The sequence below is a fragment of the Rhinolophus ferrumequinum genome, chromosome 18 (genome assembly GCF_004115265.2).
Source record: "Rhinolophus ferrumequinum isolate MPI-CBG mRhiFer1 chromosome 18, mRhiFer1_v1.p, whole genome shotgun sequence".
NCBI classification, from domain to species: domain Eukaryota; kingdom Metazoa; phylum Chordata; class Mammalia; order Chiroptera; family Rhinolophidae; genus Rhinolophus; species Rhinolophus ferrumequinum.
In genome coordinates this window covers 44416022-44443381 of record NC_046301.1, presented here as the reverse complement: position 1 = coordinate 44443381, position 27360 = coordinate 44416022, and the positions used below count along the sequence as shown (strand labels likewise).

The window sequence follows — 27360 nt, the reverse complement described above, 5'->3', positions numbered from 1 at the left end:
GAAATATTGGCAACTCAAACTTTAAAACCAAAGTTGTAGAAACCAGGCGAAAAACAAAAATGTCTGTGGACTGGTTTGAGGCTACCAGATTGAAACCTGTATTTTAGAAGACTCAGCTTACACTGCAGCCTTCATTCCCCGGCACCACTAGTGACTATGAGAAAGAAGGAACCACAGCCAGTTTCTCGTGACGTGTTAAATGAAAACTCTTGAGTTACATTTATAAATCAATAAACCATTAAGGGACCAGGCATGGTTAGTCTGGCTGGCTGTGTCATGAAATAGTTTGTTTATGTGTGTTTCAGCTGTGTATTACCCACAATGCAAAATCATGTGTGTTTATTACAAGTTAGAATTGATTAGTATTTGGAAGTTGAGTGTAGAATTTTGCAGTCTCATATGTTAGCAGACTTGCCATCCTTATCTAATGCATGCAAGGCTCTGGCGTAGCAGTATCACTTGCTGAAAATACGCATTTTATCTTGTTTTACGGCAATAGACATTACGCAGCATCTGCAACCAAAAGGCTTTACTCACCCTCTTAGTACTCGGAGAATGTCCCCAAGTGCATCCAAAAGTCTTACTTTATTTATTTACTGAGAAAATAATGGGAGTTATGGTCTTAAAAGCATGAATTGATGTAAAACGAAAACACTCCAAATCTAAAGTGCAGTTTGTTGCTTATTAGTGAACTTCTTTTCCATTAGTATCAAAAAGAAGTAGATGAGAGTAAATATCCAGAGAATTGAGAGAACTGTGGCATTCATGCATCTTTTTTAAAACCTTCGTATTGAAGTATAACATACACACAGAAAAATACAGAAATTATAAATGTACAATTCAGTGGCTTTTCTCAAAGTCAACATGCCTGGGTAAGCAGCATGCAGATTAAGAAATGAAACACTCATAAACTAATGCTGAGGGATACTTGGCTTTCTGTTCGGGAGCTGTGACATTTAGTGCTGCCATGAACATTCTTCCTTGTGCATGTGTTCTTAGTGAATTTAGCACACGTCCCTGCTGGGGATGTCCCTAGGAGTGGGATAGCGGGGGTCCGTGTCTTTTCACAGGGTCCGTATGTTTAGCTTTCATCGATAACTGCCGGTTTGCCAAAGTGTTGGGACCAACTCCAGCTCCACAAGCAGCGTGTGAGTTGCAGTTGTTTCACATCTTAACCAAGGCTTGATCCTGGCTTTTTCGTTTCAGTCTTTCTAATGAATATCTCATTGTGGTTTCAATTTACATTTCCTAATGAGTATTGAGATGGAGCACCTGTCATTTGTTTGTTAGCCATTTGGATGTCCTCTTTTAAAGTACAGATTCAAGTCTTTACAAAGCGCACTGGCTTTGTAAACTTTTGTCTTAACCTTTTAAAAATAAATAGTTTGCATATGTTAACATTCTCATTCAGAGAGCCAGCTACTTCCCTTCCTTGACTCCACTGCAGTAGGTAACGTGTGTATAAAACCAAAATGGCTTTGGCCTACAAGATGGCCTTCTAGAGAACTTTATAAACGAGGAAACCTTGCATGGAATGTTCTGTGTTCTTTTCAGGCCATTTCAACTATCGACATTTATTATTGGTAAGAAAGAACGAAATAAAAGGAGTAATAAACACAGGCATACTTTTGAGAAGTTTAGCCTTTAGCCTTTTGCCTCTTTTGGTTTTATGAATTTGTTTTATGAATTTTGATTGGAAACAGAACCAGCTGCTAATTAGTACCATGTTAGTAATTAGAAGAGTAATTTAGAAAAGAAAGGAGCTTAAACTTTACCTGTCTCTACAGCTGTTGAGCTTTATTTTCCTGTTTACCAGTAACATATGGTTGTGGTCAAAAAATCAAAAGTTATGGAAATACACATAACAGAAATTGAAAGTCTCCGACAATCTCATCTCCAGAGATAATTGGTTTGTTTTCATCCAGATTTTCTCATGAATTTGCTAACATATATCAGAAATGCCATACTCTACACACTGTCTTGTCACTTGTTTGTTTTTTAACCTCACAGTAATTATTACTGAATTTTTAGGAGTTTTTAAAAGTAGTGTCTGTGATAGTTGGATATTCATTGACAATAAGAATATCTTATTCAATACATAAAAAATAAAATGTAATTAGTATATCAATTTTATTAACCTTACTTATAGATCTTTAAAAAAGGTTCATTCTGGCAGGTTCAATATGCATCTTTTAATTTGCTTAACACAGTGTTTGCCTGGTACACAGAAAAGTTCCAACTGTGGAAGATCTAAATTAATGGAGTTTATGAACAGGTTAAAAGTGGCTTGACTTTTTTCAGCAATTCTTTTCATATTTAAGGCATCCTAGTCGTGAAAATTCAGCTACTAAATTGGTAATTAATTCTACTTCTGGGTTGAGCCTGCCTTTACTTTGTAATATGGTGATGGCTTCTGATCGTTTCTGGTGGTTCAGCGCCTATAGAGCAGCTGCAGATCTGACCAGTCAACCAAGGGTTATGCTTGTTTTCTAGTTCAGTGCTCAGCATCACCTGGAATGTCATCAAATCCCTCCGAAAAGCAAGTTAGTCTCCTATTGGAAAGCTCCAAGTGAATTGTTTTTAAGCAGTGAGACTAATTTAAAAGTATATACTGTCAGGCTTTTTAAAGGCACATTTTGCAAATTAATGAAAATAAATTCCAAGGTATTCTGCTTTGTGGAGTAGTATAAAATCTGACATGCAGACAAAAATCTTTATTTTCCTCTCATCCAGAGGCAACTAACTCTTCAGATAAATTATTATATTCTGAGGTCCATAGTCTCAACTGGTAGTGGCACCTTATGTTGAAAAGAGAATAATTGAGCTGTGTTTTCTCTATCTAGGTTTAAAGGACTGTATAAAATAATGTTGTTGCTAAACATTAAAGAAGATACATTCTTTGAATACCTTCATTGTGACTATTGTTCATGAAATCAGTGTGGTCTAGTTTGGGGTGTTTGATTGCCTTGAGTTTCCTATACTAAAGTCGTGCTTTGTTAGTTGAAGAGAGCCTTCCAGTTCTTTGAAGTATTTCACCCAAATGTGCTTTTCTGTTGCAGGGGGACCAGGTAGAAGCTTTTCTATGGATTATAGTTTTGGCAATCTCAGGAATAGAAAATAGACATTCTTCTCTGGAGGCTTCTGTGTGACTGAACTAGCATCACGTGATAAGCATCCTTAATAAGAACTGGTGAATGGGAGGTTTCATACACGCTGGGGTGTGTTATTGCTAACTTAAATGTAAAGTACTAGTTTTAATAGCTAATCAAATATTTGTAGGATAAATATTTTATTCAAGGTCCGGCAAAAGGTGCTTGAAAATCACCTAAGTATTAAATATGCTTTGGGAACACGAGGATCCAAAAAGAACGTAATGTAAATGTCTCAGCCGCTCTACTTCCATGGGGAGTGTGGGCAACGCAAATGAAATTACTCTTAACCCTGTAGTTATTAGATGTTTCTACTAATTGTTTGGGAAAACAAATTGCTTCATATTTGTTCTTCTGGAAACAAAGAAATAGAGCTCTAGTTCTTCAAACTGTTTGTGTAAATGGTCAAATTACTTTTTTGTTTTTTAAGCAGTCTGGTTTCCTGAGCTGAGAACTCATTACCAGACTTACCCTGCAGTATGTTTTCGTCTGCTGAATTAAAGCAAATCAGAACAAAACAACAACAAGAGCTCACCATAACCTGCATGTCGGTTTTGAGCAGTAAGGAACTGCTGGTGACAGATGCTTAGCCATTGTCACGTGAACAGCTTCGTTGTAATCAACATAAACCGGAGTTGCACCAGGGGCGCTACCGGGACTGACTGATCAGATTTTGAGGAGCGCCACTGTACCTTAAGCAGCATGACTGTTCAAGGAGTGTCTGTTCAGGATATTGGAAGCTCCAAGTTCATGGCGGTGGCTGCGTGAGGCTGTGAGGCCACTGCTCCCACTCCCTCATAACCCAACCCGACTTCACAGCCGTCTTTCCATTTGAGTTAGGGTGTCTTTCTGTTGATGTCTTCTGTGTTGCCTATTTTTTAAATAATTTGTACCCTTTCTTTTAAATGATTCATTTTATTGGGGGCGGGGGGGGTGGTCTGGAGAACTTGCCTTCTAGGTTGAATCAAAACCTTGTGAAGGAGATTTAATCTCTTGCTTAGGAATGTGGGGATTTATAATTAAACCGATTCATTTCTTATTAGGGTCTTGGGCCAATGTGGGCAAGCAAATCACTGACTTTCACATGTGTTTTTATGGACTATATGCAATTAATTAGCCTTACCCTCTATTCCTTGTGTTTATAAGCTGTGGGGAAAAAATCCAGGTACTGCTTATAGAATTTCATTACTTGAGATGTGCCTTAGTGCGGTTTTCTCTGTGCTTTTGAATTGAAGAAGGTATTAAGTGGAAGTCAGAAAGGAATCAATGAAACATAGCCTAGTCAACCCCAATGTGTTGTGAAGGGTTGCTTGTTTATTTTGTTTTGGAGTGGGGGGTTGTGTTTGTTCTTGCGGGGAGAGGGGGGGCTCTGCGGGGAGACTGATGATCTTAGAGTGTCAGTATTTTTCTTTCTTGTTTCCTTTGGGTTAATGTTTGAAATGTATAAATCATGTTGAGTAAAATAGGTATCCTGCCCCTAAGGGCTTTCCTGCTTAGTGAAAAAGCTCTGATTTATAAAGTCACAGCATAATGAAATAAAATGATAATAAAAGCCTTGAGTGTCTGTTCAATATATTTTAGGCTATTTACCCAGGTTGGTTTGTTTAATTATTATTATTATTTTTGTTCATGTCAGAATTGTCATTTCTAGTAGGATCCCTCAAACTATTTAAACCAAATCTTGCTTACTACTGTAGAAAATAGGCACAGATTACTTCTTAAAGTCCAAACCATTCCTTTAAAGACTAACAGATATTTGCCATCCTCTCTAGTTAGTGAAAGGTGATAGTTAAGTCAACTCTTACTAGTTCCTTCCTCTTTGCTTTTCAACACCGTATTAAGTGGAAGTAGATTTGCATCCCTTTGGGTTTTGACCAAAGCACACACCCATCCCCTTCCTGCCTCCCTGGAACTGGTTCAAGATTTGGAGAGAAGGGTTTGTTTGGGGGCGTTTCCCTTGTCTTATCTCTGTGAGCATATGCTAGGGTTGCATTTATTTTGACCCTTCCATTTTAAATTTGGAACTGAAGCAAGAGTTTAAAGTATGACAGAAGAGTCTGCTGAACTTTAGCCATGAGGGACCCAGGGAGGAAGGTGCGTACATGCATTCTGAAACTTTCTCGTAGAAGTTGGCCATCTTTATGCATACACATAATTGTGAGCTAATAACTGCTATGCAAAGGGAAGATGTTTAAAACTGTGAAGATAATATGTGACACCTATAGTGTGTGTTTATGTGCTTAATTTTACAGCAGTGCCTCTAGTATTCATAATTTTGGGGAGCAAGTAACTTCTGAATTTTTATTTGAAAACCTTTTGGAAAGGCTTAAGATGGATATTTTCAAGGGAAAAATGTATCATTTGTGATTGATCTTTAAGGGAGTTTGTAGATATTTTAGGCATTCTATTATTTAACCTTCTAAAGTAGAAAAAAGAGCAATAAATGGATATTATTAGATAAGGTCACCTGGCTTCTCCTCAGAGTTAAGAAGCAGGTCTCTCCTCATTGATTATCATTTATCTTTGTTCTGTAATTTCTAGCACACTGCCTTGCGTATATAATAGGATGTACTGATTTCTTTCTTGACTGATCTTTTCTAGAGCCTGGCACAGCTAGAGAATCTGTGCAAACAGCTGTATGAAACCACAGATACAACCACTCGACTCCAGGCAGAGAAAGCCTTGGTTGAATTCACCAACAGCCCTGATTGCCTGAGCAAGTGCCAGCTACTCCTTGAAAGAGGAAGTGTACGTAAGATTTGAAAAATCCTAAAGGATAACAGGGGTTTAAGAAAACATATTCTGGTTCTAAGTTTAGAGGTGCAGTGGGACAGCTTTTGTTCCTTGTTTCTTGTTTTGTTTTTTGTTTCTTCTAGCTGCCTCTGCTTTCTTAATTTTATTTTTAAAAAGCACCGTATCTGCCAGGTTGGCAACAAAGGCTATGCAGCCTCATCAGGAAAATCTCATGGAACATATATTTTTGTCCAGTCATTTTTCATCTTGAATCAAATTTCTGGGACTCCTTTTCTATTGTTTAATCTTAAGTGCTACCTCATATCCTTTACAAAGGAGACGGGGCTGTACATAAATGAACTTTCTTGTTCATCTTACAAGATCCCCAGTCCTCTCTGTTTTTCCTCCTTTGTACCACAGCTGTTGCTTACTGCCTTAGAAGTATAGGGGGAAAATAGTCTTGACAATGAAAATAACTGGAAGTTACAGTTTTAAAAAGTAAAATTAGAGCCTCTTCAAGCTAAAAATGGCAATGCGATGATCAAAATAATGCTTTTAATGAGACATTTGATTAAATTAATGTTTTTGGCAAGACGGAGGTCTTAGGAAGGGTGAGAATCCAACCAGGGGGTCATGAAAGAGCGCTGAGAGAGTCAGAATGCCTACCAGACTAGCACCTAGCACGATACTTAAGACTGGAAGGAAATGTGAAAAGAATGAAAGCAACTAACTTGTTGAGAGGGTAGAATTCTAGATGATTTCGTTTTTGAATTTTCATTAGCAGTGTTACAGTATTATGCAGTAAAGAGAACAAATTAACAGTTGTCTAAAAATTATCCTTTAGTAGCTGGGGAAGCTAACTCTTTCTCCAAGCATCTAAAGGTTGCAGAGTCATGGTTAGAGATTACTTAGTGCTCTGTTCTGTTTTCACATGTGGTATTTTGTGTGTTTCTTTTCAATCATCCGATCTTAGGATTGATCCACTTAGATTTGTACTATGGGAGATGCCCAGCTGGCTTTTGCAGTGTCATCTCTGACACTGTTACCTGCAGACCCTCATGCTGACAGTCAGCAGGCTGGAATAACAGAGGATCGGTATAATACTAAAAACAATTATAGTGGATCTTTCTGTTTGGTCTCTATTGACTTCTCAGTGACTTAGCAGATTTATTGGAATTACGTGTAAAGACCGTTTTCATGTTATATAGTGTATATAGTTAATACACTATATTCTATAATTATAGTAGCCCCTCTTGGATTATTAGTGATTTGACACATGTGCGCTAATCAGCTTAAACATGTTCAGGGGTGTAGAAAGAAATCACATGTCAAGTCACTTTTTTTTTTTTTTTCCTTAACCTTAAATTTTTTTTATAACTGATGGTATTATGTAATGCCTGTGGATAGCCTCCTGTCTTAAGGACTTTCAGTTTCAGAGAAAATTATCCTTGACCCTTGATTAAATTATTTTAATGGTTGTGAATCTGTCCCTTCTATATGACATATAATATAGTCATATGGAGGAATTCGCACATGGCTCCCTCTTACACATTATGATCAAATAGATAATTCTGATTCTGCATTAGGTTAAAATTCATTAAAATCCATACTTGAGAATATGATAATGCTGTTACATTGCTATGGGCAATGGATAATTTTTCTTTCTCATAAATAATTGTAATTAATTTACTTTAAAACTAGCATATACATTCCCCAGAGCTGTAGCTGATTGATAGCTGTGCTGATGAAAAGATGTAACTTGGGGATTAACTGTACAGCATAATGTGATGGTTTCCTCTAATACTTTTTTTTCCCCTCCTTTCTAATATCATAGGAATATTTTGAGGTGACTTTGGGAATACTTTGAAGTGAAACTTTTTGAAATGTTACTATAACAAGGCTATTGACAGGAGATTTCTTGGTTTAGATGAAAGAAGAGATTTGTGTTCTAAAGATCTTAATACTTCCCCGAAAAGATCCCCTCTAGCACCTGCCCCCTTGAAATGATGCCGATATCTGTATTAGATTCAGTTTGATCTGGCCATTCATTTTATCCTGCCCCTTGTTCATGATTGAAATCAGCTAACTGAGCACATATGCTGTATGGGCCTCTTTTCCTTAGAATGATAGACCTTCTAAAATCCAGAGGATCAAATATAGCAAAACTAATTTTTCTTAAATCCGAGCACAGATCTCCAAATAAAACACCTTATGACTGACTGACTCAGTAAAATTGAATTCTAAGTCCTCTCCCCCAACCTCTTTTTGCAGTCATCGTACTCCCAGTTACTGGCAGCTACATGCCTTACAAAGCTTGTATCACGCACAAACAACCCTCTACCATTGGAACAACGAATAGATATCCGTAAGTAGAGAATTATCTGTTCTCTCTTAAAGAAATTAGTTTGTTTAGTGATTTGCTTAGTGATAGTTAAATTTATGTTGCTTGTTTGATAATGTTCTGAAATTGCTAAGCATACTGAAGATCTGGAAACCAGTTTTTTCCAGAATTTTGGGCTTAATAAAGTGAAGCGAGCCCACAATAATTACTTCTAGATAAAGCCTAAGTAACCCTTTTTGTTGTCAGAAGGTTTCTTTCATTCAGTCTTTACTGCCACTAATAACCAAGACAACCATTGTTAAGGATTTTGATTTCTGTGCAGACTGTGTTAACCATCTAGGAGTAGCAGATTCAAGGCTGCCATACTGCAAATTCTTCATGGTGACAAGTATAAAATTGTCAGTCGGAAAGCCTAATCTCAAATTCAAAGTCCCATTTCTCAGTAGCATGAGGATTAAGGGAGTTTAGTGTTAATAGTGTAAATTTACTATTTCTTGGACAGTTAGTACATTTAAAGATGTACACTCGTCCCTGGCACAGTGTTCTGTTATGTGGATTCTTTTTGTTTTATAGGGAACTATGTGCTCAACTACCTTGCCACTCGGCCAAAGTTGGCTACTTTCGTGACACAAGCATTAATTCAGTTATATGCCAGGATCACAAAACTGGGCTGGTTTGACTGTCAGAAGGATGACTATGTCTTCAGAAATGCAATCACAGATGTCACGAGGTTTTTGCAGGTATGATGTATACATTTGGTGTAATAGGAATGGGAGAAGCAACACGCATCTACTTATATATTGTTCCACTTTCTAAAAATCACACAAAATAGAATTATTTGGTACATTCTCTTCTGTTGTCTTTTACCCTTACTATGTCTTGGCTTTGCATGTTTACATGTCAGCACAAACAAACCCTGCTTCATTCTTTCTAATGCCTATATACGAGGTATTCCAATCTAAAATACCATAACTTAACTAATCTCTTACAGGTGGGCATTTAGTTTGTTTCTATATTTTGACTGTTACATACTTCTGTGAATATCTGTGTGTGTATGGGTGTGTGTGTGTTGTCATACTTTGAATAAGTGTGTTTATAGGGATTATTGGACTTATTCAAAAGGATATGTGTATTTTGGCTTTCAAAGGTACCATGTTTCCCCGAAGATAAGACCTAGCCAGACAATCAGCTCTAATGTGTCTTTTGGAGCAAAAATTAATATAAGACCGGGTCTTATTTTACTATAAGACCGGATATTATATCTAATATATAATATAATGTAATGTAATGTAATATAATACTGGGTCTTATATTAATTTTTTTCTCCAAAAGACACATTAGAGCTGATTGTCTGGCTAGGTCTTATTTTCTGGGAAACACGGTATTTCCAAATCACCCTAAAAAAAGTTGCTTCCTCCAACAATTAAAAGAGTGCCTATTTCTCTATGCCTGGGAATCTAATTTTTTTATTTTTCCAGCTTAATAGGAAAAAAAAGCGGTATATCATCATTTGAGTTATGAATAAGACAAGTTTTTTATGTTAATTTACTACTTAATTTTTTTTTTTCTGTGAACTTCCTATTTATATCTTATGTATATTTTTTATCGGGATCTTTGCCTTTTTCTTGTATACAGTTTCTTTGTAAATTATGTTACATATTCATTTGTTATTTATCTTAAATGTGTTTTGCCGCTTTCCCTTTTTATAATGTGTATGGTATGGTGCTTATGGGTATTTTTAAAATACTAAAGGTTTCCATTTTGCCAAAGTCAGATTTAGCAGTCTTCCTTTATGGCAGTTAGGTTTTAAGTCCTGCAAAGTAACAGTTTTAAACTACAATTCCTTGCTACCTTGTCTTGGCAGTTTTAATAGCAACACATGATTCTGTCATTTCAAAAGTATGACTGCATTCCCAATGCTGAAATCAAGCTGCACACACCCCCTTTCTGCCTTATGTTTTTTTACCAGGATAGTGTTGAATACTGCATCATTGGCGTCACAATTTTATCTCAGCTAACCAATGAAATTAATCAAGTAAGTGCTACAGCCTTCCTCATTGAAGTAAGTGCCATATTTTTTCTTAGTATTGGTGTTTTCTGCTCTGTGTGGGATGATCGTGTTTGGCAGTTGTGTGCTTTTGCGGTAAGTGATTAATGCCCTTTTGAAACCCAATAGTTCCATTGGGTTTTCCTCTGTAAGTGCAGCCTCTCTCACTCTTTTTGTCTTGGTCCCCTTCTGTCTCCAGAATATTTTATCCTCCCATCTCAGCTTGCCTCAGTGGTATTAATGTTCATTATTAGAGCTATGGTTGTAAGTCAAAACCTCAATGAAATAATTGCTTTGCTAATGAAAAAGAAGGAATCCAAGAAAAGGATCACAAAAGTGGAACCAGCATCGTTTGTGTGCCCTTTCTGCTGTATACATTAGTGTTTATAACCATTTAAAAATCAGTTTCCATATCCCGTTATTAAATATTTTGCTTATAATCTTTTCAGAATGCATAAAACATCCTGCTAAATACCAAATAAGTAACCATTTAAAAATCAGTTTCCATATCCCATTATTAAAGATTTGCTTATAATCTTTTCAGAATGCATAAAACATTCTGCTAAACACCCAATAATTTTTTAAATAGTCATTGATGATACTACAGAGGAAACACCAGTGGCTTTCTTCTGCTCTGGCTATTATTTTTTCAGTCATTTACTTTTGTATCCAGCTAAAATTTTATAATTACTGAACAGACCAGTATGTTAGTTGTAACATCTGACATTTCAGTTGTCGGCTAATAATTACATTGGCATCACTGTTGCTATTGCTTATATTTATGCAGACATTTTTATTAACCCTTAGGAATTTTGACTGAATCAGGACTGTTTGAAATGCACTTGCTTATAGCCTATTAAAATCGGGAGTCCATACCGTGTTCCGTCACATGTGATCCCCATTGTGGTTGGTAATCATCAAAATACTAGCATTCACTTTTGGGTGATTACTGTGTGACAGGCACTGTTCTAAGCACTTTACTTGAATTAACTAATTTTACTCTCACTGTAGTCTTAGATAGGTACTGTGGTTGTCCCATTTTCCAGATAAGGAAACTGAGGCACATCAAGGTTAAGTAATGTGTCTAAGGTGTCACAGTTAGCAAGCAACAGTATCTGAATTTGAACCTCTGTAATCTTGTACCAGAGCCTGTGCTCATTTTAATAACTTCTTATTTAACTACTGTTACCTTTGTAGTAGGAAAGCATGTGTTAACTAAGTACAGAGATTGTGGGGTTCATGTTCTCCCTTTGAAGCGTGGCCCCACAAAATACATCAATGTTGATATAATAAAAAACTTCAAAATTTTACTTGTCTTTATTAAGAAAACAATAGAAATGTGTGTGACATGCTTAACATGTAATTATTCGCTGTATTATGATCAGCATAACACTATATATGATATATGATATAAAATCTAATAATACCTTATTTATCTAACACAGTAACACTAAAGCTAGAATCGAGGAATATTTTGAACTTCTATGTAACTTAATTTTCTGGGGTTTTGTGGGGGCAGGGTGTCAGATTTAAATTAGAAAGTGTGTTTCTGTTACCGTTCCTATTTGAACTTAGTAATAAAATCAAGGAGGGTCCATAACTTGGTTGTCAGAAATTTTGCTGCATTCTTTAATGTACCAAAAGCAAAATGAACTCGCTCTTAGATGATTTGATCAGTATATGAAAGAGATTTAAGCTTTCAGTTGGACTAAAAACACCTTTGCCTTGAAATTCCTTTATTCCACTTACTGAGTGCCTATTATGTGTCAGGAATAGAGGACATGCTAAAGAAGTTAAAGATTTAGTCCTTAACCACAAAAACCTTTAAAACGTGGCTGAAAAGACAAGAAGAGAGACTGACCCATACAACCATGTAATTAAAGTGTTCACTCCTGTGGTGTAAACTCCATGTGGAAATAGGTTAGAGAAGAAAGAGAGTGTTACAGGCTGTTGTCATTTATCTTAAGTTTGTGGCTGTTGGTTAATGACCATTTTAGAAATTCTGTAGGAGCCCCGAGTGGATTGTTTACCACAACCCAAGCCTTACTACTGTCTGTTCTCGAAACTAAGCCACAGTGCAACATAATACAGTAATTATTAGCAATATCTGCCAATAATTTGTTAAATTTGACATAAATGCAGAGGAAATTAAAACTTGGCAGTGGGGATATTTATCCCTTCTTCTGTCTTCCCTCTGTAAGCTCTAGAGACGTGATATCCTGGCTAGCTGTTAGCAGCTTCTTGTCCTTTGCATCCTCTCCCTTTATATCATTTAGCAGTAATTTAAATGTTTAAAATGTATTTTGTATTTATGTTGCTTCTATTGGAAATCTTTCCAGTTTATTTGAAGACTGCATGAAATTTTTTTTTTCTTTGAAGTTAATTCTAAAACTTGCATTGGTTTATTTTTCTGCACAGGCAGACACCACGCATCCTTTAACCAAGCACAGAAAAATAGCCTCTTCTTTCCGAGATTCGTCATTATTTGATATCTTCACACTTTCCTGCAATTTACTAAAACAGGTAAGATTGTAGGTTGGGTCCTGCTTCCCAGTTCCCTTTTGAAAGGATGAGAATGAGTGGACACTTGTTAGACGTCAGCCCTTAACAGACCCCACGAGCACTTAAGCATCTCCTTAATCATTATCTCTTGCATAATACCTGTTTCTGAAATGGTGAAGAAACTTTCCAGACTGACCACTGGTGTTAGAGAAAGGATTATGATTTCCCCATTTCAGATCTGTTCCCCTAGGTAAGAGCAGTAAGTGAATCCATAAGTAATCCATGTTCCTGTCTTAAAGGAATCTAGAATATCACAAAGTTTGAGATTTTGTTGATTGCTCCTTTTAGACCCACATAAAGCTTTCCTGTACGGAGTAAAACCGTGTTAGCTTTATAGCGTTCGGATTTGTAGTGCTCTGAAAGCAGGCTCAGACGGCACTGTTAGCACACTAAAACTAGGCTGGCTCCCCTGCCCCCTGCTGAGCTAAAAGCAGCAAATAAACAAGCAACATCTGTAAGGAAAAGCAGAATTTGAATTTTTAACATCCATTTGGATTTCATAACCTGAAGCGATAGACAGTATCACATAAGGAGATTACCTGTTTTAAAATAGAAAAGTTGGTATTTCGATTCATTTATTGATAGAGTTGAACTAGAAAGAAATGTTAACCTTCGCTGTCTACACATTTATAATGATGCCGGGCTGCTTTGTCCCTATAGAAAGCTAAATGCGATTAGCCTCTGGCTCTTTGTTCATTTGGGGGATTTGAGGGTTTTTTTGTTCTTCTTCTCATTTTCCTGTATGTCCCGGTTTAGTTTTAGAAACAAGTTTGCATTCGTTCTGTCGCTCTGTTTAATACTGCCCATCTTTTTCCTCAATTACCTAGTTTTATCTCAGAATTCCCAGACAGTCCTCAGGTTGGGCAAGCTGCCTGGAAAAAGCTGTTTTACCCCCTGGAGGGGAAAAGCTTTTGAGAAAACTAAGGATTGAATCGTCTCACTGATACTATCAAAAACCAGCGAGTCACTCAGGTCACAGCTGGTATGAACTTTGGACGTGAAAGTCCCAGTAGCTCTGGGCCAGTATTGAGCTGTAGGCAGGTAAACTGCCAGTGAATAAATAAAAGTCAGTGATGATTTTGTTTTAATTTTGGTTTGCAAGATTTCTGTTGATGCTGGTGATGTTAAAAAGAGGAAGGAAAGTGGCGCAGGATATAGAACCTACTAGAACTCCCTCCCAAGAATTTAATCCTAACCCTGTCTAAAAATACCTAGGATCTCCCGTGCAATGAAATAACCACACATATTGCTGCAGGATTCCCTGTGGCCACTGTGTCTACATGTAAAGAACAAGTGTTTTAAAAAAAAAAGGGATTTCTTTAAATACCAACTTCATGTTTTGTGGGAAACATGTTTTGATAGTAAATAAGGAGCGAGGATTTCATAGTGAAACAAAGGCAGTGCCTTCTAGCGGGCAAAGTGTCACTTGGCTGTGTTGAAGTACAGCCCTCCTTTTCTGGCTCAACAGCCTGCTCTTGAGTTGGTAGCAAGCTTGGAAGACAGGAGTGATTGTTCGGGGCTCATTATGTGGCAATTCTTACAGGCTTCAGGAAAGAATCTAAACTTGAATGATGAAAGTCAGCACGGTTTGCTCATGCAACTGCTCAAACTCACGCATAACTGCCTAAACTTTGATTTCATCGGCACTTCTACTGATGAGTCCTCAGATGATCTGTGCACAGTACAGATTCCCACCAGCTGGAGATCAGGTAACAGAAACGCAGCACCTGAAACACGCTGCTGCTCACCTCTCCGTAGTGTCTGTAGGGTGATGATCTAAAGGACCCTTGGCAGTCCCTTGCTTGCTGTAAGAGAACATTTAGGATTGCAGCATCTGTCTTTATGAAGTGAGGGAGAGGTTCTTGGAGGATCTTATAGATTCCCCAGCCTGGGAGAACTCTTAATTGCTGACCCAGATGACTTTGACCTTACATTAACCACCTAGAGACCTGTAATCTTCCTCATTTGCGGTAATGTCTAGCTTTAAAAACAAAACCAAAGAGAAGAACATGTGCTCATGTTTGTTATTGTGTTCTAAGGATAAAAATTCTTGCTAAGAACAGAGCCCTGATTGTCTTAAGTTCTCTGAGAATCAGAAGAATGAATCTGTTTCTTAGAGGAGCTTAAAAAAAAAAAAAAAACACCTATTATCTTATCACTTTCAAAGGAAATGAGCATTCTGTAAGATAAGAAAGCAGAAAGATAAGCTCCCTAACCTATAGTGCCAGCAGTCTGCCCGTAGCAGGCTGCAGACATACTCAATAAAGTGCTCTTTGGTCTTTCTTTCAGCATTCTTAGATTCTTCAACTCTGCAGCTGTTTTTTGACCTGTATCATTCCATCCCTCCTTCATTTTCACCTCTGGTGAGTCCCTTTCTAAAGCAAACCTATTTCTGGAAAGTGGCACTGGTAAAATGAGTCTTATGTTCATTTTGTTGTACAAAATCATAGATGTAAAGCATAGAAATACTAGGGTCAGTTATCTAGCCTTTTGAGATTAGGATTATAGCTTTAAAGTTCCCATAATAAAGTAAGTCTTAACTTAATTCTTTTCAAATGATTCCTGTCTGATGACAAATTGCTGCAAATGTCGAGCTCTTTTGGTGTCATCTTGACTTTATACTGTACTATACCTCAGATTGCCACAGGCTAATTCAACTTACATTGTCTAGCCGAAGATTGTCCTGACTGGGAAAAGTTTTGAAAATCCCTCAGGTATATGTTATATAAGTGATACATGGACGCTGTAATGGGAAGGCAAATTTGCATACTTATTCCTAAATAACATTTGAAAGCTCTTGGAAGTGATTCAAGAGCATTTCTCCTTTAAAGCAATAATTAACCTCCTCAAATCTCAAAATTCATTCAGATCGTGAAAGACATTGGCCTGGTATTTCACACTGTTGGTGTAAAATATACTGTTGTACAAAATACACAAAGAAAAAACAGTAAACTAATGGATGTTTTGTATAGTGTTTCTGCAGTGGACTATTTTCCTGGTCATTGTAGTACTTTTCCAAATTAATATAGACCTTCACTTTAGAAGAAACAGGAATTCAGTATTGTTTGTATCAAGTTTACTGTAGGAAAAGGTAATGTGCTCAAGAAGGGTAATTAATAAAAAGACTATTTATAAAGGTATGGACAGAATTCAGAGACTCCAACAAGAGGTGGTGGCCACATCCCTTGGACTAGCAATTGTGGGAGCTTCTAGGGGCGAGGAAGGGAGCCCTGGAGAGAGCTGAAGCTGTAGCGCAGGGGAGGGCTGTACAACAAAGCTAGAGAGACTGCCAGCCATGGCCCAGCCAGGGGTGGCACCTCTTTCCTCCCGCCTTGATCTGCTGCTGGGACTTTCCAATGGGTGAAGCCAACTAGAAGCAAGAGGCCAAGGGAGCTTGGCTGTTGTTAGTCAGCAAAAGTCAGCCTCCCAGAGAACAGAGCAGGGTGGAGAAGGGTAGAAAATAGATCTGGTGGGGCAGAGAATATAAATATCTAGCACAGTGCGGAAAGGGTGAAATGTTTTCAGCATAAAAGCTGGTTTTTTCATGGCACAGATCTGACTTGGTTATTTCATTGTGGCACTACATAGCAAAGTCGGATTAGCCAAAAAGCCTTAATAAAACAGAAAAAAACCCACTAAATCTAAAGCTTAAACTATGAATTGCTTGGTATTTTCAAGCCTTAAATATGTATCTTAACAAGAATCAAAGAAGCCATTGGGGTGCTCAAATGAATTTCCCAAGTGTGAATTTAAGTAGTTATTAGGATCACCTTGAATTTTGTGCTGTTTTTCTTTTAATAAAGCTGTGTCAGATATCCTACGTTATGCCCTCTTTGACCTTTCTATATCACTGAAATGGTAGCAGGGGTTGAAAGAACAGAAGTAATGGCTTATATAAAGAAGAATATTATAGGAGGGGAAAGGACCATGAAAAGAGCTGTACAAGCTATTTTTTAAATCAGTTGTGTTGGGTTGTGCCCTGTTTTTAGGTATTATCCTGCTTAGTACAGATCGCCTCAGTGAGAAGATCCCTGTTCAACAATGCAGAGAGGGCCAAATTTCTCTCTCATCTTGTTGATGGTGTTAAACGAATACTGGAAAATCCACAGGTAAGACTTCAGGATTTGCTTTTATTTGAATATGTGTGTGTATTTATGATATATATGATTTTGTGTGTCTGTATGCATGTGCACCTGTTGTGAGTCAGAAGGAAATCCATCTAGAGGCCATATTTAGCAGAAATCCCAGAAAACAGCTCAGTCTGTCATTCTTCAAAAGATTTAAGTGACTCTATATTTGTAGAAAATGCTTGAGAACATTTGCCCAAAAGAGGAGCTTGTCTCTTCTTGCTTCAGGAATTCAGGAGTTGTGGGAAGAATCACTTCGTACAGGAAAATAAAGATAGAGTCAGTCATTTTTCCCTAAGAAGTTAGGACTTTAAAGTTACTTTTATTTTTGTTGCCATTTTTTGAATGTACAATGTTGACCTAAGTATATAGGGCTGCTTATAGGTGGGAAGGGAGAGATTTCTCATTCAGATATTTGTTCCGAAACTCGATTGCCTTTTTTGTCTTCTTCAGTCTCAAAGAGTCACCAAATACCTAGTTGTTTTTTCCTAAGTTCACTTCAATACACTAGGAAATAAAGTCAGTTTGTTTTAAAATATACTCAGTTCTGTCCCTTTTTCAAAATACATTTATTCATTCAAATTTTATAAAACATCTACCATGTGCCATGGATACGGTAGTGAACAAAACAAAGTCTGCTCTCCTGTGCTAATAGAGGAAGACATAGATAAGGAAACAAATGTACTGGCATAACATGCAGACAAATCAAGTTTGATATAAGTCTATGCTAAAATATATGAACATAATATAGAAAGAGAAATTTATAGCAATGATGATATAATATAAATACATAAAACGTTCACGTAACTTTGCCACTGTAGTTTACTTGTGGCTAATGATAAATTTGACAGATGTGGAAATGAAAATTCCATTTTCTTTTCTTTAACTGGTGGCAAGCAAACAGACTGGTCATGTCTTAGATGATGCCCCTTTTCTGCCATTAATCAGCTTTACTACCTTAGAAATATATTGTGATCCTCTGGGCTTCCATTTCAGACTCTTTCAATTGAGGCTAATAAGCCCCATTTCACAGGATGATTATTATGAACAGATGAGGTAACAGATGTGACCATCCTTTTTAAAACACTGTTTTTAAACATTATACAAATGTGTCATTCTGAATGATGACCTGCCTCTTAGAAGTTAAAGTAGGTGTCCCCCTCCCTTCGCGCCATCCCAGATGTCATTGGGAAGTATAGGAAATCACATTTTACATTTTATTTTCCTCCTGTGCTGTCCCAGAGTTTATCAGACCCAAACAATTACCACGAGTTTTGCAGACTACTGGCCCGACTGAAGAGTAACTATCAACTGGGAGAATTAGTAAAGGTGGAAAATTACCCTGAGGTCATCCGATTGATAGCTAACTTCACAGTGACCAGCCTACAGGTTTGTCTTTGCTTTCTTGGCTCTTTCTTCCTAAACATTGGAACCTCTTGTCTTGCTCATTGGTTTTAACCTTATAAGAATATTCTTTTTTTTTTCCTTAGCAAAGGTGAATATAAGTACATATAGGGTGACTCTGCAGAATAGTTTCTATTGTAGCCTCCTCGTGTAATACAGAAGTGCAAGGAGTATTGTGAGAGGAACATATGGGAATTGCAAGGATAATATTTAGATTCAAGGTACAGAGAATGCCCTCAGAATCACCCCCCTAAAGAACAAGATTGAAACAGGGAGCTAGACAGAAGAGTAAAGAAAGGGTTAGTAACCTCTCTTTCTTAGTCATATAATATGGGCTGTGGTTCTCAAATTTTATGGCTTGCATCAAAATCTGGGGAGCTTGGTGAAAATGACGGGTGCTTGGGTCTTACCCCCGTAAATTCTGGTTCACTGAGGAGCAGGGTGGAGCCCTGGCGTCTGTTTCTAATAAGTTCTCTAGGTGATTCTAACGCATGCTAATGTTTGAGAACCTCTTACACAAGGTTTTCCTTGTGGTGAGTTTACTCATCCACATAGAACAGCTCTTCTCATTAGATGCTTAATCTCTGCAATACTAATAAACACTTTAAACTAGTGTACAGAGAACAAAGAGAACAAAGCCCATAGTATACAAAGAACAAAGCCCATAAAAGTTTATCATCTTTTTTTTTTAAGTCTTTATCCTTTGTGTCAGGTGGTATGAGACTAGTTAGTATATTGTGTACAAAACTGAGAAATATGTCTCTTGCTCTTTTGGTTTTCCTTAGCACTGGGAATTTGCCCCAAATAGTGTGCACTATCTCCTGAGCCTATGGCAGCGGCTGGCAGCCTCTGTGCCATACGTGAAAGCCACAGAACCCCATATGCTGGAAACTTATACTCCTGAAGTCACCAAAGCCTACATCACATCCCGTTTGGAATCTGTGCACATCATACTGAGGTAAGGACACAGGGACAGCCTCCCTCATTTCCCCACCAGTACTTTGGTGTCAGACTTGCCAGAGATCGGACACCCACTTGGTGTCCTTGATAGGAGTCTTACTGGAGCTAATACTGTGAAGGATCAGTTTTTCATGTCAGCAGACTAGCATAAAGTCTGAAAGAATCGTCTTTCTCTTTAACATCCTATTCGTGTCCCCCTCTTATCGCTATCGATAGCAATATCTTTGAGTATAACGTATATCAGTATAATGTTTGTCCTTCCCACTGATTTTCTTTAAACGAGAGAGAAACATTTATAGGCCCAAGATGATAAGAATTATAATGTGTAAGTTTGTGGTGCTTAATGGAAATCCTAAAGTAGTAAGTAGATAAATAAGATTACAAAATCCAGACCTTACTAGAAGATACGAGAGTTCTAGGCAGCTGATCGCTGATTGCATTATATTAATTCATGGTTTCTGTCTACCTGACTATTAACTGGACCAGAATCCTATAGATAAAGAAACGCCAGACCCTTTCAAAAATGACCTACGTAAAGTGAATTTATTTTTTGTTTAGGGACCTTTCTTATTTGTGGGGGTGTTTTTGTTTTTTTTTTTAATTTTTTTGGCTTAAACAGCAGACATTTATTTTCTCACAGTTTTGGAAGCTGAAAGTCCGAGGTGCCAACAGGGTTGGTTTCTGGTGAGGCTTTTCTCCGTGACTTGAAAATGGCTACCTTCTTACTATGTCCTCACATGGCCTTTTGTGTGTGTGTGCACATAGGGAGCTATGTCTCTGTTGTTTCTTCTCCTTAGAAGGACACTAGTCCTATTGGATTAGGGCCCCACTCTTAAGACTTCACTTAACCGTTGTGTTTTTTTAAATTGAGATATAATTGACATACTAGTTTCAGATATACAACATAGTGATTCAATATTTGTATGTATTGCAAGAGTATCACCACAGCAAGTCTGGTTAACATCCATCACCATGCATAGTTACAATTTTTTTTTTTCTTGTGATGAGAACTTTTAAGATACTCTTGTATATTTTTTCACTGGCTATTTTTTCCGGGGAATTTACTTGGACTCTGGAGGTCAGGGTTTTTTTAAAGTTGGAATTTGCTCCGAGTCAAGTGCATTTAATTGTCATAAGAGTTATAGTCTGTGACTTGAATCATTTGAAAATCTGAGTATTTGTGCGGCCCACTGGAAGGCATTGTTTTATTAGCTGCATAGTTTCTGTTCCTGTGGATTCAGCTGGTTTCAGTGAGACCATGTTGGGGAGTGGTTACATGTGTGGACTCTGAGCCCAGCTGGCCAGTTAATAGCCGTGTACACTTCAGCAAAGTTATTATAGTGATTAAATTACTATGTCCTGGCCCAGCGTGTAGCTCATGGCAAACACCTAACTATGAACTCTGGTTGTATTGGTGGTGCTGCTGCTGCTGGATTGTCATACTGTGATGTGACACTAGAGAGCTTGTAATAGGACACGATTTTAAATCCAGGAACCAGTAGATAGGACAAGACCTGGTCTAGACCCACAGCGCCTCATCTGCAATTCGGAAATCCAAGATGTGAAAACTAAATTCTCATAAATTTGGCACCAAAACTCATTTGGTGGCAAAACTTGACATGTGCTGGTATGAGACTATTTATAGTCTTTTTAAAAACTTCTTAGTATGACTATTCATAATATTTATACATTTTGCTATAGGAATATTGTATTTGACATACCACAGAGCCCACTGAGGGTTCATATTACAGGGCAGAAGCATCGTGTTGCCTCCCTAAAACCTGAAGATTTATGAATTCCAAAACACAGCGGCCTCGTTTGAGGGACAGGATACTTGTCATCCCAGAGTTTACTGTAGTTGAGAACAAGCGAGAAGCTAAGAGCCCAGAGCTCTTGGGGGTGGGAAGCATAGGAATGAGGGAATCAAGACAGACAGACTGGAAATTCAGATTGAAAGATTGACACCAAAAAGCAGAATATTCCTAAGGGACACTGATGCCAGGGTGAAGACATCTATCTGCCTTCCAACTTTTGGGCTGTTCATTCCTTGGTTTAAAGTAGTATTGTGATGTGGGCCTCTACTCTTGGAAACAGTGGCTAAACGAAGAAGGAAGAGAGCTGCTGCGATGGTGGGATCAATAGGTGTATTTTAAGAGAGTTGCCTTCTTTCTTCCCTTTGGAGTAGAGATGGACTGGAAGATCCTCTGGAAGATACAGGTCTGGTCCAGCAGCAGTTGGACCAGCTGTCTACAATTGGACGTTGTGAATACGAGAAGACGTGCGCGCTCCTCGTGCAGCTGTTTGACCAGTCGGCCCAGTCCTATCAGGAGCTGCTGCAGAGTGCCAGCGCGAGCCCGATGGATATTGCCGTGCAGGAGGGTGAGTGGACAGTGAACTGGGCCTGTCGGGCGGTGCTGTCAGTATCCTTTCGTTCATTGCCACCTCTTTCCTACCTTCCCCCAAGAAGGATTCTTCCATTATCAATTACCCCATGTACACAAAAGAATATTTGTTAAATGCCACAAGGGACTTGGGAATAGGACCTGAAATTCTGTCTGCAATGGTGTGTTCAAGAAAGGACTGTACTCTAAAAATAATGACCTCATCGGATAGGGGAATGTTGGTTATCCAATGAATTTCCCCCTTGGCATCACCCTTACCGGAGCAGAGTAGTAGTTACCATGTTTCCCCGAAAATAAGACCTGATTGTCCAGCTAGGTCTTATTTTCGGGGAAACAGTATATTCCGTAAGAAAAGCAAGACTTTATGGCTTCTTCTCCATGGCGTTGTTAAGATTAAGGAAGCTCGTAGTAAGAAACAAACCTGACAGGGATTTCTTCATGAAATTATCACTGGAGATGGCACTAATGTGTCTTCTTCCTGTCTGTTGCAGGAAGGCTGACATGGCTGGTTTACATCATTGGTGCGGTGATTGGTGGCCGGGTCTCTTTTGCCAGCACTGATGAGCAAGATGCTATGGATGGCGAGCTTGTCTGTCGGTAAGTGGTCCCTCCCACAGAGGCTTCCATTTCGCTGCTGCGACCTTCTGGGTTCTGAGACCATAGGAACTGGACATGCTTTTGTTGTTGCTTTCCTCCCCATTTGGAGAATGTAATCTCATGAAGCTGATTGCCCATGAAAATGAAGGACCGTTAAAGGTCCACCTTCAAAACCTTTTAAAAGTACAGCAGGAACTCTGCCTATAGTCCTTACTAAAACAACATTTGTAGTAACTCATTAAGGAATTGATGGATACAGAATTGGGAAAACCAAAGTGGGTAGCAGTTTTTAGTTCTGTTTAAGGACAGTACCTCAGAGTGAATGAAATCTGGACTGCTTTTGCTATATCAGAATAAGTCTAATAGGAAACTATGGTTCTTTGAATATCCCTAAGATAGAATTACAGAGTTTCAACAACTTTGTCTTTGTGATTCTTTCTCATCTTACTAAAATCCTATAAATGCACATTTAGTCATTTCTAAAAATTTACCAAACATAGAAATAAAAAAGTGGGATTTTTTAATACCCTGTGGCAGATTTTCTCAAACCTTTTCTTTTCGTCAGGACTGTTTACCTTCTTAAAAAGTATTGTCCTCAAAGAGCCTGTTTAATATGAGACACATCTGCCAATGTTTATCGTATATTAGAAAATAAAACAGAAATTTTTTAAATATTTATTAATTTTAAAATAACAGTAAATCCCATTACATGTCAACATAAATAATATTTTTTAATAACTATGTTTCAAAAAAAAACTAATGAGAAAAGTGGCTTTGTTCTCATGTCTGGCGTAGTAGAAGTCAGATGGATTCTGATACCCGCTTCTGCATTCAGTCTGTTGTGAGAATATTATACATCTTGTAGCCTGTGGAAAACCCCACTGCACCCTCATGTGAGAATGCGAGTGAAAGGGCAAAAAATGTTGTAGTATTTTTATGGAAATGGTTTCATGGCCTGTCAGACAACTGCTGCCCTGAAGAGTTCTAAACTTTCAGGTGCTCTCCTTGGAGATAAACACATTTTAACATGATGCCTTAGGATTTATTGGTCCCAGACATTTCAATCCATAGTCTTTATTCTTGTTCTGAAAACCCCTCTGCCCTTAAGTGCCTTAATCCTGACAAAAGTCTCCACAACATGTCACACTGGCATTTTTTGAAGAGTCGAGCAAAGATGTACTAAGGATGACATCTAATACCTCTTTGATTCTGCAGCCTGGTGTGATACTGTGTGTGTCACAGTATAAATGAGTTTAGACAGTCTCGTATACCGGTTCTCAGCTAAAGTGTTGCAGCACAATGACCGAGTCTGATTCACTCATGATATGTCACAATAGTGTGTTACCTGTTCTCACAATATGAGAATGTCAAATGACTCCCTTGTAATAACATTATTCTTATTCATTTAACATTCACTCACTTGCATTCCAGTATTCCTTATTTTGGGGGGACAGATGCCGGGAAAAGGGATGAAGTCACTGATGATCCCTGAAAGTGTTACCCTGTGAACATCATCCTTCACGTGTCTCCATTCCTTTCATGGCTCTGTGAGAAAAAAAGATTGAGAATCACGAGTTTAGTCCAGTCTCCCTCATTGTATAGATAAGGAACTGAGAAAATAAATTGCTTTACTCAAGGTCTCACAGAAGTTTCAAGGGCAACCGTTACCGTAGTTCCAGTGTTTTTTTCCACCATTTTTAAGCCTATTACAAGCTCTGCCTCAATCAACAGTCTCCGTGGACTGGAAGTTTTAAACATCTAACTAGTCATTCATATTCATTCCTCAGCTGTGGTTCCTGTGGGACAGAAATGGAGAATTTTGTTCCCTCCACAGAGCTTAGAACCTGCAGGGGATTCCTTTCAGATAGGAGGGGAAGAAGAGGAGGCATGTGTGACTGTTTCTAGAGTGACCAGGATATCCTGCTGTTGAGAGAATCATTGCTCTTCTTCCTCTAGGGTGCTCCAGCTGATGAACCTAACCGATTCTCGCTTGGCTCAGGCAGGCAACGAGAAGCTAGAACTGGCCATGCTGAGCTTTTTTGAACAGTTTCGTAAGATCTACATTGGGGACCAGGTGCAAAAATCCTCTAAGGTAACAGACTCTGAGTTTGTTTCATTGGTTATCTCTTCTGCTTGTGGAATTGCTGAATGAGGGAAACGGCTGGTAACAGTTCACAAACAATCTCCAGAGTTTAAGTATCAGGATGGTCCAAATGTATCGTCTTAGTCTATAGAATTTTGGGAGACTGTTCAAAGAATTGAGTCCATTTCTCTAGTGCGCCATATACTTAAATGGCTGGTCAAAACGTCTTTTGTTGTCCCCAAAATTGGCAATTCACAGTCTCTATACATGAATTGATGTTCAGAACAGCAGAAGGTTTTGACAGTCTTTTTGTAAATTCAGGGTAAAGGGGACTGGTAAAATCGCTCAGCATCTACCCAGTGTTTGGTAATACTTAGAAATTAGCTCATCCCTTCCCCGGCATTGTCCATTTTCTTCTCACATCTCACCCCCTGCATGAGGACAAAAACAGTACCAGGATTTAATTTTTCTAATCCATATTTTCCGGTTACTTTTTCTTCCCTTAACACAACACCAGCTGTACCGCCGACTCTCAGAAGTTCTGGGCTTGAATGATGAGACCATGGTCCTAAGCGTCTTCATAGGAAAAATGTAAGTGACTTGGCTTGCCATCAGCAAGTGTCCCTTGCAATCCTGTTGCAACTGTAACATGTGATCTTGGCATTGTGCTGCCAGTGCCTTGGTATTCCAGCATTGATCGTTTGCGTCAGAAAATTGTGCATCTGAGTGTGTGACAAGCTGTGCTTAGAGATATGGCCCGGCCCCAGAGCATTCCAGGCTTGTACAGGCAAGGATTTAATTTTGTTCATGTGGAATCTCATCCATAGCCTCTGGAATCACAGGTGAAACCCTGTCAATGGCATTAGCAAAATGGCCCTCCCTCCCCAGTGATGGGTGCTCAGCCTGTCACCCGGTCACCCTGCTGCCAGGGGTGCCCAAAGTGGGCATTCACTCTCTGGTGCTGATTTTCACTAGACATGCCCCCAAGGAGGAGAGCCCCACTCTAAAACCAGGCTTATTCCTCTCAAGAAGCATCACACTCTTTGAGAGTCTTGAATCTCCAAAAATCTAGTTCTGTTGTTTGACCTGTCTTCAAAGTTGGAGCTCCTAATTGGCCCTTTTTTGTTGTTGTGGTTTTTTGTGTTTTTTTTTAAGTTGTGCCCCTTTGTTTACATTTCCCCCTTTTTAGGAGCTCAATTTATCAAAGCACACACTAGGAGCCAAATTACCCAGGGCTGTGTGCAAAGTGACATTTTGTGTCCTTCCAACCACCCGAATCCTAAACACTCTTAACCATGAGCTGGTTCATAATTTAAGATGAAAAAAGCAAAGGGGGTCTAAAGGACTCTGCCAGCCGAGAACCCAGAAGCAAGGGCGACTAGAATTCTGCAGCTGACAGTGGATGTGCAGGTGCAGAATTGCCTACGTCTGCATGTTATCACTGCCGCAGAAATCTCTTACCCTTGCTGCAGAAATCAGCCCTGGAGTGCCCCAGAATTCCAAGGGCCTGGGTATGGGCCAGTGTAGCTTTGGAACCAAGTAGTGAAGATTATCTGAAGGATAATTTTTCTAGTCAACCAAATGTAAGTACGGAGATTTTATACCCATTTTTTGTGGTTGTGATGTCTGTGAATTGGTGATGCAGATGTGTGGTGATTCTTGATGGATGATTTTCTTCTCCCAACCCTCAAGGAAACCAGGCAAATCAAAAGTGTCTCTTGCTTTTTTTTTTCTTTTTTGTCCTCCAGCATCACCAACCTGAAGTACTGGGGCCGCTGTGAACCAATCACCTCCAAGACGCTACAGCTTCTTAATGACCTCTCCATTGGATATCCTTTCTAAGTCAGCTGCTGTGTACAACAGGAACTGTGGTGTGCCACCTCTTAGAAATCCTGGCCGCCTGTTGTTTTACTTTACTTTAGCTTTGTGTGTACTTAAGTATCTTCCCTTCTCCTAGGATCCAAAGGTAATGACCACACAGGATTCAGGAATAACTCCAGACCCCCAAAAATGAGCCAACGCACAAGCTAAGAGTTTCCTGCAGATTTATCCCTAGCTATCTCTAAGATCCAGAAATACCCAACAGACCTGTCTGATCTGCACACACTCTTTATGGCCAAGATTTTATCATCCTCAGTGGTGGCAAAGTCCATCTTGATTGTCTAGCAGCCTATGGGTAGAAGCAACGTGATTACAAGCTTTGCAATAAAAGTAGTGGCTGTACTTCCTCTTGACTTGGACTAGGTCGGCTGTAAAGTTTGAATTGCTCTAAGACAGCCTTTCGCAACCAGAGGTCAGCAAGAGAAGTAAACCCTAAAAATAGTATGTGAGTGACTTTTTTCTCTGTTCTCCCAAAGATTATACATAGGTAGTACCATTCTGAGTGCATAGCAGAGAATGTTAATTCACCATACACAATGGATGCCTTAGGGCACGGCTTTAGGGCTTATTCTTTCTTAGAAGTCCTGTTGAGAAAAGCTCCTCTAGGATATTCATGACTCTTGGGGGAAACTGCGGGGCTTTCTCTCTCCTTACAGATAGGAGTTTGGTATGGGTATTCTCTCGTTGATCAGTTAAATACTGCTTAGAAAAGGACGCATTTCTTTTTCCCTTTTGGCAGTTTTATACTCAAGTGCTTAGAAAAATAAGATTATCTGGGGATAGAATTCATCCTAAAGAAAGAAACCGTATGTTATCCTAGAAAGTTTCCTTCTGCATTAAAAATTCTTGGTTTGCATCACGCTTTCCTTGACCTTCTGCCTTTGTCTTTACGTACAGTAGTGTAAGGAAACTAGTGAAGCTTAGTGCGGTACAGTTCATGCTGAACAATCACACGGTGAGTGATTTTAGCCCTTTCCTGCTTTTACCCTCCAGCCACCCACACACACACTTTCTCAACATATAAAGGAGATGGTTCGATTGAGGTCCCTTGCCTTGTGCTGCTACAGCCAAAGA

General features: G+C 38.7%; 1 protein-coding gene across 2 annotated transcripts in view; it reads left to right on the top strand.

Annotated features, from left to right (window-relative positions):
- XPO7 (exportin 7) overlaps positions 1–27360 on the top strand; it is a 77049-nt gene that overhangs the window by 35974 nt on the left and 13715 nt on the right. The window contains exons 1-17 of one of the 2 annotated variants that reach the window (XM_033134100.1): positions 5168–5243; positions 5751–5897; positions 8154–8247; positions 8797–8963; positions 10193–10258; positions 12689–12793; positions 14376–14541; positions 15122–15195; positions 16822–16941; positions 18202–18348; positions 19149–19321; positions 21509–21702; positions 22217–22322; positions 24279–24414; positions 24923–24996; positions 26154–26234; positions 27178–27241. In XM_033134100.1, coding sequence (XP_032989991.1) covers positions 5223–5243; positions 5751–5897; positions 8154–8247; positions 8797–8963; positions 10193–10258; positions 12689–12793; positions 14376–14541; positions 15122–15195; positions 16822–16941; positions 18202–18348; positions 19149–19321; positions 21509–21702; positions 22217–22322; positions 24279–24414; positions 24923–24996; positions 26154–26234; positions 27178–27241 — 1935 coding nt within the window. In that variant the 5' untranslated portion in view covers positions 5168–5222. Of the gene's footprint in view, positions 1–5167; positions 5244–5750; positions 5898–8153; positions 8248–8796; positions 8964–10192; positions 10259–12688; positions 12794–14375; positions 14542–15121; positions 15196–16821; positions 16942–18201; positions 18349–19148; positions 19322–21508; positions 21703–22216; positions 22323–24278; positions 24415–24922; positions 24997–26153; positions 26235–27177; positions 27242–27360 lie in introns of those variants that run through there. The other variant, XM_033134101.1, reaches the window with a different exon arrangement.